Here is a 17145-nt window from a genome sequence, read left to right on the forward strand (position 1 = left end):
CTACATTTATAGCTCCTAACTCTTCCAGTTTATGTCGCTGCAATGTGTGAGGTTTGTACCAGAATGGAGTCGAAGAATTGTAGAAAAGTGTAGATGGTCAGGTTGTCGGACACGATGGCCACAATGTTGCTGCAGGGAGCAAGGAGACTGTCAGAAACCTGCTGAGAACATTTGGAAAAGGAGGAAAACTCACTGGTCCGACGTGAAGACATAGCCCAGGACGAACTTGGAGCTGGCGATGACCACACCCTGGAACACGGCGAGCAGTCCTGCAGGGAGGAGACGCCTAATGAGCTACGACACTAGACAGGAAGTGTGTGAGACGTCACACCTGCTATAGTCAGAGCCACTTTGCAGGTGATTATGGCGCGGGCGGTGTCCCCTGCTCCCAGGGCGTTGCCCACGCGCACACAGGCAGCTGCTTGGATACCCGAAGGAAACTGCAAGGACCCCATAGTTTGCGTTGATGACGACTGAATGAAAGAGTGAGTTGTGTGTGTACCATGTAGGTGATGGCTGAGATCTCCACCATCACATGCTGGGCTGCCAGGTCCACCTCGCCCAGAACGCCTGACTCACACAAATTGCAGCTTTTGGACAAAAGTGATGAGTCGTCAAGACAAAGCAACAACACCCACCAGCGAGGAAGCCCCCGATCTCCCAGATCCACCACTCAAAGCACATCATGAAGGTGCTGGGCACCGCCAGCTTCATGTAGGACCCCCAGTCCTGCAGGCACTCTGTGGACCAGCCTGCGCGGCCACAAACGTCAGCGCTCAGTAGAAGCCGAGGTGACACGGCGCAAGTTACTCACCGCTCCACGTGGCCTGGTGGAGCTTCTTCCATCGGATGTAGGCGAAAAGGAACAGGCAGATGCTAATGTGAGTCAGGCTGTTCGCCACCGCCGAGCCGCTGCACAGAAACCAACACGCACACGTCTTTACTCGCCTGATGACATCCATGCCCAGTATTATTTTTGGTCTCGATAGTTTTCGGAACATCTGTGCTTGCACAGATGTTTTTTTTACGTGTTTTACGTGTTTTTACGGTGCATTCAAGGACCACTGAAAAGAGTAAGATGCCACAACGCCTGCCAGGAATGATAGACAATAATAGATTTGATTTTTTATGCACTTTTCTTAAAGCTTTGCAGATTAAATACTAAAACTAAAATCAGTTTAGCATAAAAAACCCAAAACATGAAAAATACTGTATTTTCTAACAGTGTGTTTATTTTTGTAATTAAAAAAATATTTGGTAAGAAGATTTCATTGTCTTTTTAAGTAGTTTTTGAGCACATTCAACAATACCACGAAAATAATGATAACCATGATATTAAATGTTGCACAAAACAACAAAAATACGAGAAGGCAAATGTGTTCAAAGTGCGGCCCCCGGGGGTCATTTTCAGAAGACATCTTGTTTTTTTTATTAAACCTCAGCATATTGTAAAAATAAAATGGATTATGAATGAAATATACTATTAGATATTGCACTAATTTGCTTGGTCAGCTATAATACAAAGCTTTAAACAGTTTTAGGATTGCTGTTAGCATCTTTAATGTACAAAATGTATCTGGCTGGCTGGAAAAAAATATATATTTTAAAAATATACAGCCGATAGGGATGGGTACCATTCACATTTGAACCGATACGGTGTCAATACTATTACTTTCAGTACTTTGAGGTAATAGATTTAATACTTTAATGCAACTTTACCAGTGAGCTGTCCAGTTGTTGTATTTTGTTTTGTTTACACTTCTAAGTATCCAAAATCCTGCACATTATGATAATTAGCGTACATTGTCCTTATGTCCTTAACACAGGGGTCGCCAACCCCCCAAAAAATCTGTCTTGAGCCGCAAAAATATAAACGCCTTATACAAGTGTTATAATGAAGGCAACACATAATGTAAGTGTCTACATTAGCTATATAATACTCTAAAAGTCTTATATAAGTGTTATAATGAAGCAACACATGATGTGTCTATATTAGCCTACAATCAAAATTAATTTAAAAGTCTTATATAAGCGTTAAAATGAAGACAACACATGATGTAAGTGTCTATATTAGCCTACTATCAAAATGACTTTAAAAGTCTTATATAAGTGTTACATGTATTAGCTATAATAGCCTACTTTTAAAATGACTTTAAAAGTCTTATATAACGTATATAACACGTGATGTGTCTATATTAGCTATAATAGCCTACTATCAAAATGTCTTCGTTGACAGAAATGTTGAAATGTAATATTTACTCTACACATTTTTACAACATTGAAAAACATTAGTAAAACTTCTCAGGAGGTGAGATAACTCTTGGAAATTACTGACTTAGAATGGCCAAAAGGTCTAGATGTGTGTGTCCAAGTTAAAAGGGAACGGCAGGCTGTCTTCTTCTAATGGATTTGTTACAATCTTTGGCAATCTGGGTAATGTTTGCTGTGGTCTGGAACATGGCACACAAATAAATATCAGAAATGTAGGCAATATTACATATTACATATACACAGAGGACATAAGTAAAGGAAATTAAATGACTTCAAATATACATACGAGGCATAATGATGCCTAAATAGCATGTTAGCATCGATTAGCTTATAGACTAAATATGGCTGATTAGCACTTCAACAAAACTCACCTTTGTGCATTCACGTGCAGCATAAAACATTTGGTGGACGAAATGAGACAAAGAAGGAGTGGCATAAAACATGTCTTACTGTGGCAGCGTAGGAGAAAGTTGTACATGTAAAACCATAGTTTTACATGTACTAATTCAAGGACCGCCTTGACAGAACGTAGGACAGAACGGCGCTCGCCAAGTACATGAGTACACAAACATATTAAACAGTAGTAAAGAATAGGAATGTTTGTGTCGTATTTGTCCTACAGAAACTATATTAAAAAAAATAAAAAATAATGTTTCCCCCATCTTTTTCAATTTTCATACATTTTTTTAAACGCTCCAGGGAGCCACTAGGGCGGCTCAAACACCTGGCGGGTAAACAGGCGTAATCATCTATGTAACGTTGTAATTTTCCATGCCAACAAAGCAAGCATGCCTCATAGAACGCACTCAAAAGTAAGGCTCCATGTTTTAAAATGCACTAGCTTGATGCTAATTTACATTGGATTTGCCATACACATGCATACCTGCCAACTTTTGAAATCAGAAAAACCTAGTAGCCAGGGTCCAGGGGCCGCAGGCCCCGGTAGGTCCAGGACAAAGTCCTGGTGGGGGGTTCAGGCTTCGCCCCCCGATGCAAAATGATTATTAGCATTCAGACAGCTTAAAATGTTGCTAAAACCATCACTTTTCTATCAGTCACAGTGACTTTTCAAAACAAAAATATTACAGCAAAAATCATATGGGTTGATTGACATGTTTATTCTGTAAGCTAACTTCAATAGTTTGAAATTATTTTGACAGTTAATGCCAGTTATCCTGTCAACCTTTCACAAGACTTCAATTTGTTATTTGAAAGTATAAACAGTATAAACACTTTTTACAGTAAACAAATGGTAAAACAGTACTAAACAATTCCATTAAAAAAAAAAAATTGGTGTCATTATTAACTTTCTGTCCAAGCTTGTATAATCTACTGCCTTGTTCAATTGTATAAAATATTCTGTGCCTAAAATTCCCATTTCTATCACAATTATCATACTGTAAACATGGTAAGCTAACTTCATTAAAATTAATAGTCCTGTCAATAGCATGGAATTACAATTCAAATGTAGTTTTTTTGTAAGCCTTTCAAAAGAATTCAAAATATGAAAAATTAATGAAAATTAATTTAAGCCATCAGACACTTGAAAAGTGGCACATCACATCTCTTATGTAATCATTTTAACTTTTCAACAGAAATAGCACTGCAAAAATATTAAGGACATACTTCTGTATTTTGGTAGTTATGCTGTCAACATTTAACAAGATTTCTTCAACTTGGACTTGAAAGCATAAATAGTATAAACACTTTTAACAGTATAACAGTACTAAACAATTCCAATAGATAACATTGGTGTCATTACCTTTTTGTGGCTAAAATCCGAAAAACGTTGAAAGTTTTCCACTTGTATCGCTAGCAACGGCATTAGACTTGTGTTCTTTTGTCCCAACGTGGTCTTTTACATCGCTAATTCCTCCGTGTCCGATCGAAAAATCTTGTCTGCACAAGGTGCAATTCGCGTAGTTTTCACCCTTTTTGGAACGGATAATTATTCCCGGATAGGCTTTTGAATATTCTTCACGGAATGACTGCAGTTTTCTTTTCGGTTTAAGACTCGTTTGCGATTTTTCTCCGGCTGATTCCATGATCGTTCGCTCGTTTGGAAACAATGGCATCAGGTGCCTCGTGCTTGGCAGCGGTGCTATAAATAGCCTCGCGCATTTTTAAAAAATATTTTTTTTTAATTAATGAAAAACCGTATTTTTTATCACTGCAACCGTAACCCGGAATAGGTTGATGAAAACCGTACTAATTACGGGAAAACCGGAGTAGTTGGCAGGTATGCACATGCTACCGATTAACATCGGCGATTTTACATGGCGATTTCATCACCTCCAAATCTGGTGATGAAAACTACAATTAGTAAGCACACTTTGTAGGGCTCAACAAAAGACAAGAGTGGCACATTGAACTTATTGGCAAAGACTACAACAGACAAACTGAAATGAATGCATACTTGCAAATGATACTTAGAAGTGTAAACAAAACAAAATACAACAACTGGACAGCACAATTATTAAATTACTGGTAAAGTTACATTAAATATTACCTCAAAGTACTGAAAGTAATAGTATTGATCATTGGCACCGTATCGGTTCAAATGTGAATAGTACCCATCCCTATCGGCTGTATATTTTTAAAATATACCCGCCCGTTGTTGTATATCTAATATAGACGATGCAAGGCATTAGTGAGGTTATAAAGCTTTTGCCTGTTAAAGAAAGGAGACTGATCCAATGAAGCAGAGACATTCAATGCGTGCCACGCTGTCACGGCCCAGACGCACACCAGTGCGCAATCATCTGGGAGCCGCGCTGAGCGCACCTCCAAGCGCGTGGAGGTGCGATGTCCCTCGCACCCGCGGCGGCTCCAGATACATTTTGTACATTAAAGATGCTAACAGCAATCCTAAAACTGTTTAACGGTTTGTATTATAGCTGACCAAGCAAATTAGTGCAATATCTAATAATATATTTAATTCATAATCCATTTTATTTTTGTTATTAAAAAAAACAAGATGTCTTCTGAAAATGACCCCCGGGGGCCGCACTTTGAACACATTTGCCTTTCCGTATTTTCGTTGTTTTGTGCAACATTTAATATCATGGTTATCATTATTTTCGTGGTATCGTTGAATGTGCTCAAAAACTACTTAAAAAACAATGAAATCTTCTTACCAAATATTTTTTTTAATTACAAAAAATAAACACACTGTTAGAAAATACAGTATTTTTCATGTTTTGGGTTTCTTATGCTAAACTGATTTTAGTTTTAGTATTTAATCTGCAAAGCTTTAAGAAAAGTGCATAAAAAATCAAATCTATTATTGTCTATCATTCCTGGCATCTTACTCTTTTCAGTGGTCCTTGAATGCACCGTTTCTTGTATTCCTCTAAGTATAGAACGATCACATCTTGTAGGTTCACTGTGCACAATTAAAATATCTTAGACCATAGGTGTCAAACTCAAGACCTGGGGGCCAAATTTGGCCCGCCACATCATTTTATTTGGCCCTCGAAAGCCTGGAAATAATATGTATCAATAAAGTACTGTAACTTTTCTTACTAAATGTATTCTTTCTTTCTATTTTGGGAAAAAAAATAAAAATGTACTCCATGTCTAATTTGTCTAATTATGCCAAAAATATATTATCAAACATTCAAACCATTTTTTTAATAGAAATAAATACTAATTCGAAAAATTAAAGTCAGGCTTATGGGGCGTGCATAATTGACCCAGTTTTCCCAGTATGAAGTAAATTTCTCCAATTTATAATTAATAAAGGCAGTTATCTTCTCCGTTGTCCATTGTTGTTTCCATCCATTGCTTCAAAGTTGGGCTCTCCTGGGATATCCATTTCCTAGTAATGATCTTTTAACAAGCCACCAGTAGGATATTCATTAAGTGTTTTATCTTTCTTCAGCCAGTCCTGAGGTACATATCCAAAAAACAAAGTTTTACTTTCAAGGGGTATTTCACGTTTGAAAATATCCTGTAGAAAATTAGTGATTGTACTGCTTAAAAAAATAAAAATAAGATTACTCCCTATATATGTGTATGCATGTGTATGCATGTGTGTATATATATATATATATATATATATATATATATATATATATATATATATATATATATATATATATATATATATATATATATACCGTATTTTCCGCACCATTAGCCGCACCTAAAAACCACAAATTTACTCAAAAGCTGACAGTGCGGCTTTTAACCCGGTGCGCTTTATATATGGATAAATATTAAGATTCATTTTCATAAAGTTTCGATCTCGCAACTTCGGTAAACAGCCGCCATCTTTTTTCCCGGTAGAACAGGAAGCGCTTCTTCTTCTACGCAAGCAACCGCCAAGGTAAGCACCCGCCCCCATAGAACAGGAAGCGCTTCTTCTTCTACTGTAAGCAACCACCCGCCCGCGTAGAAGAAGAAAAAGCGCGCGGATATTACCGTACGTTTCATTTCCTGTTTACATCTGTAAAGACCACAAAATGGCTCCTACTAAGCGACAAGGATCCGGTTCATGAAAAGACGCAATCTCTCCATCCTCACACGGATTACTATTTCACAGCAACTGATATTCCTGTGAACCGCACTGTGGATACTGTGGATACAACGGGAGCACGTACGGTGAATATTCGCACCACAGGGAATGAGAAGTCGTCCTTCACTGTGGTTCTAGCTTGCCATGCTAATGGCCTGAAACTTCCACCCATGGTGATATTCAAAAGGAAGACCTTGCCAAAAGAGACCTTTCCAGCCGGCGACATCATAAAAGCTAACTCGAAGGGATGGATGGATGAAGAAAAGATGAGCGAGTGGTTAAGGGAAGTTTACGCGAAGAGGCCGGGTGGCTTTTTTCACACAGCTCCGTCCATGTTGATATACGACTCTATGCGCGCCCACATCACAGATGGTGTCAAAAAACAAGTGAAGCACACAAATACAACACTCGCCGTCATTCCGGGTGGATTAACCAAAGAACTCCAACCGCTGGATATTGGTGTCAACAGGGCATTCAAATCACGACTGCGAACGGCGTGGGAACAATGGATGACCGAAGGCGAACACACTTTCACTAAGACAGGCAGACAGCGCCGGACGACATACGCCAACATTTGCCAGTGGATCGTAAATGCCTGGGCAGATATTTTGGTCACAACTGTGGTCCGAGCTTTCCGGAAGGCAGGATTCACAGAACTGCTGGACAACAGCGACACTGACTCCGATGACTTCGACGAGACGGAACCGGCCATTTTGGATCCCACATTTGCCCAACTTTTCAATTCGGACACCGAAGACGAAGAATTCGAAGGATTTACGAATGAAGAATAACTTCAGAAAGTGAGTGCTATGTTTATTTTGTGTGTTGTGACATTAACGTTCGAGCACTATTTTGAATTTTACTATGTTTGTGATTGCACATTTGCGTACATTTTGGGACAGAGTTTTTAGAACGCTGGTTTTTAATATATTATTAAAGTTTGACTGACCTATCTGACTGTTTTTTTGACATTCCCTTTAGCGCAGCGTAGGCGCGGCTTATAGTCCGGGGCGGCTTATAGGTGGACAAAGTTTTGAAATATGCCATTCATTGAAGGTGCGGCTAATAACCCGGGGCGGCTTATAGTGCGGAAAATACGGTATATACATATATATATATATATATATATATATATATATATATATATATATATATTAGAGATGCGCGGTTTGCGGACACAACCGCGGAGTCCGTGGATTATCCGCGGGTCGGGCGGTTGAAATAAAAATTTTTTTGATTTTATCCGCGGGTCGGGTCGGGCGGTTGAAATTAAAAAAAATTTGATTTTAAGTAGATTCAGGCGGGTGGCAGTTAAACCAATTCGGAAATATATATACATAGTTAAATGTTGATACCCACATACGAAAAACGAGCAGGCACCTGCAGCATATGCCACAACAGAAGAAGAAAAAAAAAAGAGATGGACACTTTTACGGAGCGGAGAAGGGACGCCTCGCCGGGGTCCGGGACCGAGGCCCCTTCCCCCGAGAGGGCCCCACCAGGAGCCGTAGCTGAGGTGATCCGCGAGAAGGGCCCGACGCACGTCCAGGGTCACCACCGCGCCCACCGCACCGACACCCCGCCTCGTCCGCCTTCGCCGCGGCCGGCGTCACGCGCAGCAGGTAAGCAGCTTACCTGCCCGCCACCCCCGTGGCCGGGGGCTCGTAACAGGGGTCACTCCGTGCGCTCCGCCCGCGCAGCTTACCTGCCCGCCACCCCCGTTGCCGGGGGCGCGTAACAGGGGTCACTCCGCGCGCAGTGCGCTCACGAAAGGGGTTGGGCTCACCCTGGTGAGCCGAGTGGGCCACTTTTGGTAAGCAGAACTGGCGCTGCGGGATGAACCGAACGCCGGGTTAAGGCGCCCGATGCCGAAGCTCATCAGACCCCAGAAAAGGTGTTGGTTGATATAGACAGCAGGACGGTGGCCATGGAAGTCGGAACCCGCTAAGGAGTGTGTAACAACCCACCTGCCGAATCAACTAGCCCTGAAAATGGATGGCGCTGGAGCGTCGGGCCCATACCCGGCCGTCGCCGGCAGCGAGAGCCGCGAGGGCTAGGCCGCGACGAGTAGGATGGCCGCCGCGGTGCGCGCTGAAGCCTCGGGCGCGAGCCCGGGTGGAGCCGCCGCGGGTGCGAGGGACATCGCACCTCCACGCGCTTGGAGGTGCGCTCAGCGCGGCTCCCAGATGATTGCGCACTGGTGTGCGTCTGGGCCGTGACAGCGTGGCACGCATTGAATGTCTCTGCTTCATTGGATCAGTCTCCTTTCTTTAACAGGCAAAAGCTTTATAACCTCACTAATGCCTTGCATCGTCTATATTAGATATACAACAACGGGCGGGTGCGGGCGGGTGCGGTTTTGATTAAATGTTAGTTCGGGTGGATGCGGATGGTTGACGACTTTTGTGATGCGGTTGCGGATGAAATAATTGCCTATCCGCGCATCTCTAATATATATATATATATATATGTGTATGTATATGTATATATATATATATATGGATCTGTTTATATTTTTATATTTTATTTTATTTCTGATTATTATTATTATTTATTTATTTATTCAATTTAATTGATGTATCTGTAGATACTACTTTGTTTTTTTTTGCTGTTTCTTTCTTTTTTGGGGGGGTGGGTTGGTTGGGATATAAACAAAAAATATTTTGACATTTAGGGCAGACAACAGATATAGGATGTATGTGAATATGATGTAATGGATAGGAATGTCTGATGCTGGATGTCAATAAAAATAAAATGAAAAAAAAAAAGAAGAAATAAATACTACTAATAATAATGATTTCAAAGCAAGTTATCCATCAAATTGTGCAATGTAAAAGTAGCAATAGATTTCATGTTAAAATTGTGACATTTACTGTGGTTTTTACTAGGGCTGCGAATCTTTGGGTGTCCCACTCAATATCGATTCTTGGGTCACGATTCGATTATAAATCGATTTTTTCGATTCAACGCAATTCTCGATTCAAAAACGATATTTTTCCGATTCAAAACGATTCTCTATTCATTCAATACATAGGATTTCAGCAGGATCTACCCCAGTCTGCTGACATGCAAGCAGTGTAGTAGATTTTTGTAAAAAGCTTTTATAATTGTAAAGGACAATGTTTTATCAACTGATTGCAATAATGTAAATTTGTTTTAACTATTAAATGAACCAAACATATGACTTATTTTATCTTTGTGAAAATATTGGACACAGTGTGTTGTCAAGCTTATGAGATGCGATGCAAGTGTAAGCCACTGTGACACTATTGTTCTTTATTTTTATTTTTATAAATGTCTAATGATAATGTCAATGAGGGATTTTTAATCACTGCTATGTTGAAATTGTAACTAATATTGATACTGTTGTTGATAATATTCATTTTTGTTTCACTACTTTTGTGTGTCCTCTCAATTGCTCTGTTTATTGCTATTCTGAGTGTCCTGGGTCGGGTTTGGTTTTGGAATTGGATTGCATTATTATGGTATTGTTGTGTTGGATTGATTAATATAAAAAATAAAAAATAAATAAAAATAGATGAATAAATAAATAAAATAAATCGATTTTTGAAAAATGAGAATCAATACAGAATCATACAACGTGAGGATGACGATTTGAATTCGAATCGATTTTTTCCCACACCCCTAGTTTTTACAGTATTTTTCCCTAAATTAAAAAAAAAAAGTACTTTTTTTTTCTACTGTAATAAACTGAGGTGCCGTTTTGGCATTTACAGTAATACACCGAAAAATCTACACTTGTTGATTTGCGGTAAAAAAACAACAACAAATAAACAAAAAAAAACAAATGTAAATTTTACAGTAAAATTCTGGCAACTGAGCTGCCTTTTTTTTTTTTAACCATAAAACAGCAGTACTGTTTTTGCATTTACAGTAAAATACACTACATTTTAGGTGAAATTATTGCAATTTTAGTTTAAAAAAAACAAACTAATAAAATGCATCAAAAAATTGTGTAATAATAATAGTATTCACTGTTAGAAGCAGCTCTCTGGGGCCAAACATAACTGCGATGTGGCCCTCAGTGAAAACGACTCTGACACCTGTAATGTTTATATACAGTAAGTCTAGATTAGTGTATGTCCTTTCTTAATGTCTCTTGTTTTCAGATTGAGAGACGCATTTGCACATTGTTTCAATACAATAATATTTCTAATGTTGATTTGAACACACACACACACACACTCACAGGATACCCAACTGCAAGAGGACGATCAGGCCGTAGTTGAGCGCCAAGTTTAAAACGTTGGCCACCGCCGCCGTGTACATCTGAGGCAGAATGATGCCCTGCAGGACAAGAGACGTGAGACATGCAAACAAAACGACACACAGAGATCATCAAGGTGTTGTGGACTTACTTGATTTTGCAGGTAGGCCACCTGCAGCTGATGCAAAAACATGGCCTGGAGACACAAGCATGCTAGGTTAGCAACACTAGCATGTTAGCTACATGCTAACAGTACATTTTTAACATCATGCTAACTTAGCAACACTAGCATAGCTATGTGCGCTTCATGCTAACATTACATTTTAACACCATGCTAGCTTAGCAACACTAGCATAGCTACGTATGTGCGCGTCATGCTACATTACATTTTAACGTCATGCTAGGTTAGCAATACTAGCATAGCTATGTGAGGATCATGCTAACATTACATTTTAACGTCATGCTAGGTTAGCAATACTAGCATAGCTATGTGAGGATCATGCTAACATTACATTTTAACGTCATGCTAGGTTAGCAACAATAACATAGCTATGTGAGCTACATGCTAAGATTACAATTTAACATCAAGCTAGGTCAACAAAACTAACATGTGAGCTACATGCTGACATTCAATTTTAATGTTATGCTCAGTTAACAACAGTAACATGCTAAGATTACAATTTAACATCAAGCTAGGTTAACAACACTAGCATGTGAGCTACATGCTAACATTATATATTTTAACATCAAGCTAGTTTAGCACCACTAGCATAGTAAATATAAATATATGTAAATAAAAACTTCTCCCTATTGCCGTATTACAGATACGGCAACAACAGAAGTCACACTGATTTGCAGGTGTGTAATTTGTTGTGAGTTTATGCACCGTGTTGGTTTTGTTCTTTGAACAAGGTGATGTTCATGCACAGTTCATTTTGTGCACCAGTAATAAAACATGGTACCACTTTAGTATGGGGAACATATTCACCATTAATTAGTTGCTTATTAACATGCAAATTAGTAACATATTGGCTTTTTACTAGTCATTATTAAGTACTTATTATTTGGCATGGCCTTATTATAACCCTAACCCTCTATCCCTGGCCCTAACCCTCTAACCCTAAGCCCAAATAACTCTAAATTAAGTCTTTGTTATTTAGAATATGTTCCCCATACTAAAGTGTTACCAAAAACATAACATAATAATAATTTAGCATGTAGCATTTAACATTCTTGTATTGCTTGGTTAGCAATACAAGAATAGCTATATGAGCTACATGCTAACATAACATTTTAGCACCATGCTTAGTTAGCAACATTAGCATAGCTATGTGAGCTGCATGCTAACATAACATTTTAACATCATGCTTGGTTAGGAACACAAGAATAGCTATATGAGCTACATGCTCACATAACATTTTTACATCATGTTAGGTTAGTAGTAACACAAGAATAGCTATATGAGATACATGCTAACATTACATTTTAGCATCATGGTAGGTTAGCAACATTAGCATAGCTATGTTAGCTGCATGCTAACATAACATTTTCACATCATGCTGGGTTAACAACACTAGTATAGCTAGGTGAGCTACATGCTCACATAACATTTTAACATCCTGCTAGTTTAGTAACACAAGAATAGCTATTTGAGCTACATGCTAACATAAAATTTTAGCATCATGCTGGGTTAGCAACACTAGCACTAGCACTATGTGAGCTACTGAAAGATTGTAATATTTTTAATTACATTTTTACATCATGCGAGGTTGGCAATACAAGAATAGCTATATGAGCTATTCTTGTGCTAACATGATGCTAACATTACATTTTAGCATCATGCTAGGCTGAAAAAAAACTAAATGATCAAACTCACAACTCCTACATCGGTAACTGACTGATATTATAAAATGTGAAGCCTGCTTATTTAGCGGCGGACGTGTACACGGGGCGGACTCATCCAACTACGGGCGGGTGACGAGGAAGGAAGTTTTTCCGTCAATGAAGTCAAAAAGTGACTTTTACATAAGGGTTGTCCTCCCACAAACAAATAAATGTGTTCCTTTTAAATGTTCAGCCATGAGCTTGTTATAGACTACAGATATCATCTTAACTAACTTCCAGGAAAGGTCTTTCCGGACTCCCGCCTCCATGTTGGCTCCTACTAGGACTCAGCGGTCAACGTTTAAGTGGAAGCTCAATGCCAACATGTCATGTGGTCGCCGTGGTTTCATTAGCTTTTCGTGAGAATCCTTTAAGCGTAATAAATAACCCAAATTGTGTTTAGAGAGGTCAGCGAGATAGCTGAGGACAATTTGATATTTCAAATTGCTGTGTGTGTGTGTGTGTGTGTGTGTGTGTGTGTGTGTCTGTGTGTGTGTGTGTGTGTGTGTGTGTGTGTGTGTGTGTGTGTGTGTGTGTGTGTGTGCACTTACAGGAACAGCGGGTAGAAAGGCCATCATGTAGATGTGTGCTATCCTGAAACACATTTGAATTAGATTTATTGCATTTATTATATTCAGGAATTTAAAGTACAAACCCCAAAACCAGTGAAGTTGTCACGTTGTGTAAATGGTAAATAAAAACAGAATACAATGATTTGCTAATCCTTTTCAACCTACCGTATTTTTCGGAGTATAAGTCGCTCCGGAGTATAAGTCGCACCGGCCGAAAATGCAGAATAAAGAAGGAAAAAAACATATATAAGTCGCACTGGTATAAGTCGCATTTTTTGGGGAAATTTATTTGATAAAACCCAACACCAAGAATAGACATTTGAAAGGCAATTTAAAATAAATAAAGAATAGTGAACAACAGGCTGAATAAGTGTACGTTATATGAGGCATAAATAACCAACTGAGAACGTGCCTGGTATGTTAACGTAACATATTATGGTAAGAGTCATTCAAATAACTATAACATATAGAACATGCTATACGTTTACCAAACAATCTGTCACTCCTAATCGCTAATTCCCATGAAATCTTACGTGAATGAGCTAAATAATATCATTTGATATTTTACGGTATTGTGTTAATTATTTCACACATAAGTCGCTCCTGAGTATAAGTCGCACCCCCGGCCAAACTATGAAAAAAACTGCGACTTATAGTTCGAAAAATACGGTATATTCAATTGAATAGACTGCAAAGACAAGATATTTAATGTTCGAACTGGAGAACTTTGGTATTTTTTGCAAATATTAGTAGGGGTGATGTTCGAAACCGGTTCTCCCGATTGTTCGATAAGAAAAGAACCGATTGCATGGATTCGAATCCCTTTTTGAGAAGCGGTTCCCGTTATCGAAGCCACTATAGTAAAGAAAAAGATTTGGTTCTTTATTCGAATCCCTGCTCAGTTATTAGGCGGCAGATACAGAAAGCAGCAACAACAATGGACCGGAAAAAAACGCTCCAAGAACTGCAACAACTACCGTATTTTTCAGACTATAAGTCTCAGTTTTTTCATAGTTTGGCCGTGGGTGCGACTTATACCCAGGAGCGACTTATGTGTGAAATTATTAACACATTACCGTAAAATATCAAATAATATTATTTATCTCATTCACGTAAGAGACTAGACGTATAAGATTTCATGGGATTTAGCGATTAGGAGTGACAGATTGTTTGGTAAACGTATAGCATGTTGTATATATTAGTTATTTGAATGACTCTTACCATAATATGTTACGTTAACATACCAGGCACGTTCTCATTTGGTTATTTATGCCTCATATAACGTACACTTATTCAGCCTGTTGTTCACTATTCTTTATTTATTTTAAATTGCCTTTCAAATGTCTATTCTTGGTTTTGGGTTTTATCAAATACATTTCCCCAAAAAATGCAACTTATACTCCAGTGCGACTTATATATGTTTTTTTCCTTCTTTATTATGCATTTTCGGCAGGTGTGACTTATACTCCGGTGCGACTTATACTCCGAAAAATACGGTACAATGATTTGCAAATCCTTTTCAACCTATATTCAATTGAATAGAATGCAAAGACAAGATATTTAATGTTCGAACTTTGGTATTTTTTGCAAATATTAGTACGGATGATGTTCGAAACCGGTTCTCCCGATTGTTCGATAAGAAAAGAACCGATTCCATGGATTCAAATCCCTTTTTGAGAAACGGTTCCTGTTATCAAAGCCACTATGGTAAAGAAAAACATTTGGGTCTTTATTCGAATCCCTGGGAACGAATCCTGTGTCACAGGAAATGACATAGCTCTGTTATTAGGCGGCAGATACAGAAAGCAGCAACAACAATGGACCGGGAAAAAACGCTCCAAGGCATGGCTTCACTTTACTAAGAAATAGGGCCGTAACAACTAATCGATTAAATCGATTAAATCCGATTATAAAAATAGTTGGCGATTAATTTAGTCATCGATTCGTTGGATCTATGCTATGCGCTGAGGCTACTTTTTATTTTTTTATTTTTTTTTTATAAACCTTTATTTATAAACTGCAACATTTACAAACAGCTGAGAAACAATAATCAAAATAAGTATGATGCCAGTATGCTGTTTTTCCCCCCAATAAAATACTGGAAAGGATAGAAATGTAGTTTGTCTCTTTTATCCGATTATTAATCGATTAATCGAAGTAATAATCGACAGATTAATCGAGTATCAAATTAGTTGTTAGTTGAAGCCCTACTAAGAAATACGACGAGGAAATGGCTATCTGCAATTATTGCCAGGCTTCGCTCTCATGTAAGGGGAGCAGTACAACAAACATGTTGAAACATGTTCAGGCCGTACATAACCTGAAGGTTAGAGAAACGGGTCGTGGAGAAGCAGCGACAGAGATGACGAAGCACGCCCCTCTTCCTCTGCTTCAACCTGCAGTCCCAGTGATAGTGCCGGTGAGTAACTAACGTTAACTGTTGCCAGTTCATTTCCATATCTGCTCACTTGTAGCCTTTAGGCTAAAATAACATTACCTCTTATGTCAACCAGGACTGCAGTAATATTAGCTAGACTAACGTTACCTAAGCATAGTCAGTGGCTAACGTTAACGTTAACGTTAGCCTTTTTGTATGTGTCTGATAACGTTAACGTTATCTTGTAGCCTACACCACTCCCAAAGGACAGTGCAGCGAAAACACAACAAACTCCCTTCTTGCTGGACAAGATCAAGGCCGCGGAACAGAGACACACTGTAGGCTTACACACAAACATGCATCCACAAAAATATACGCCACACATACACCCCCCAAGGATAGGGCGAGGGTCACCACTTTGTGAACAACTGCGTGAGCAAATTGTCCAACAGTTTAAGAACAACATTTCTCAACAAGCTATTGCAAGGAATTTAGGGATTTCACCATCTACGGTCCGTAATATCATCAACAGGTTCAGAGAATCTGGAGAAATCACTACAAATAAGCGATGATATTGCGGACCTTCGATCCCTCAGGTGGTACTGCATCAAAAAACGACATTGGTGTGTAAAGGATATCACCACATGGGCTCAGGAACACTTCAGAAAACCACTGTCATTAACTACAGTTCCTCGCTACATCTGTAAGTGCAAGTTAAAACTGTACTATGCAAAGCCAAAGCCAGAAACGCCGCCGGCTTCGCTGGGCCCAAGCTCATCTAAGATGGACTGATGCAAAGTGTAAAAGTGTTCTGTGGTCTGATGAGTCCACATTTCAAATTGTGTTTGGAAACTTTGGATGTTGTGTCCTACGGAACAAAGAGGAAAAGAACCATCAGGATTATTTTAGGCGCAAAGTTCAAAAGCCAGCATCTGTGATGTTACATTAGTGCCCAAGGCATGGGTAACTTACGCATCTGTGCTGAAAGGTACATACAGGTTTTGGAGCAACATATGTTGCTTATTTCAGCAAGACAATGCTAAGCCACGTGTTACAACAGCGTGGTATCAATGTAACATATGTACATATGTATGTATGTACATAATACATATGTACATATGTATGTACATATATATTACATACATATGCACATACATACATACGTACATATGTATGTACATATATTTTGAGTATGTAATACTCAAAATGTCCGACATTTTGAGTATTGTTTACACAAGGTGCAGTACGCTACTTAATATGTCCGTGTGGAAACTCGTTCGGTACACCTCCGCAC

The 17145-nt window shown here is 38.9% G+C and overlaps 1 protein-coding gene across 1 annotated transcript in view; it reads right to left on the minus strand.

Annotated features, from left to right (window-relative positions):
* LOC133579891 (multidrug and toxin extrusion protein 1-like) overlaps positions 1–17145 on the minus strand; it is a 36972-nt gene that overhangs the window by 9226 nt on the left and 10601 nt on the right. The window contains exons 5-13 of the mRNA XM_061934163.1: positions 13454–13496; positions 11170–11214; positions 11001–11098; positions 815–912; positions 639–752; positions 503–570; positions 332–440; positions 194–269; positions 60–129 (exon numbers count right to left, since the gene is read on the minus strand). Of these exons, the coding sequence (XP_061790147.1) occupies positions 60–129; positions 194–269; positions 332–440; positions 503–570; positions 639–752; positions 815–912; positions 11001–11098; positions 11170–11214; positions 13454–13496 (721 nt within the window). The remainder of the gene's footprint in view (positions 1–59; positions 130–193; positions 270–331; positions 441–502; positions 571–638; positions 753–814; positions 913–11000; positions 11099–11169; positions 11215–13453; positions 13497–17145) is intronic.

This window comes from Nerophis lumbriciformis, linkage group LG03, assembly GCF_033978685.3.
Source record: "Nerophis lumbriciformis linkage group LG03, RoL_Nlum_v2.1, whole genome shotgun sequence".
NCBI lineage: Eukaryota > Metazoa > Chordata > Actinopteri > Syngnathiformes > Syngnathidae > Nerophis > Nerophis lumbriciformis.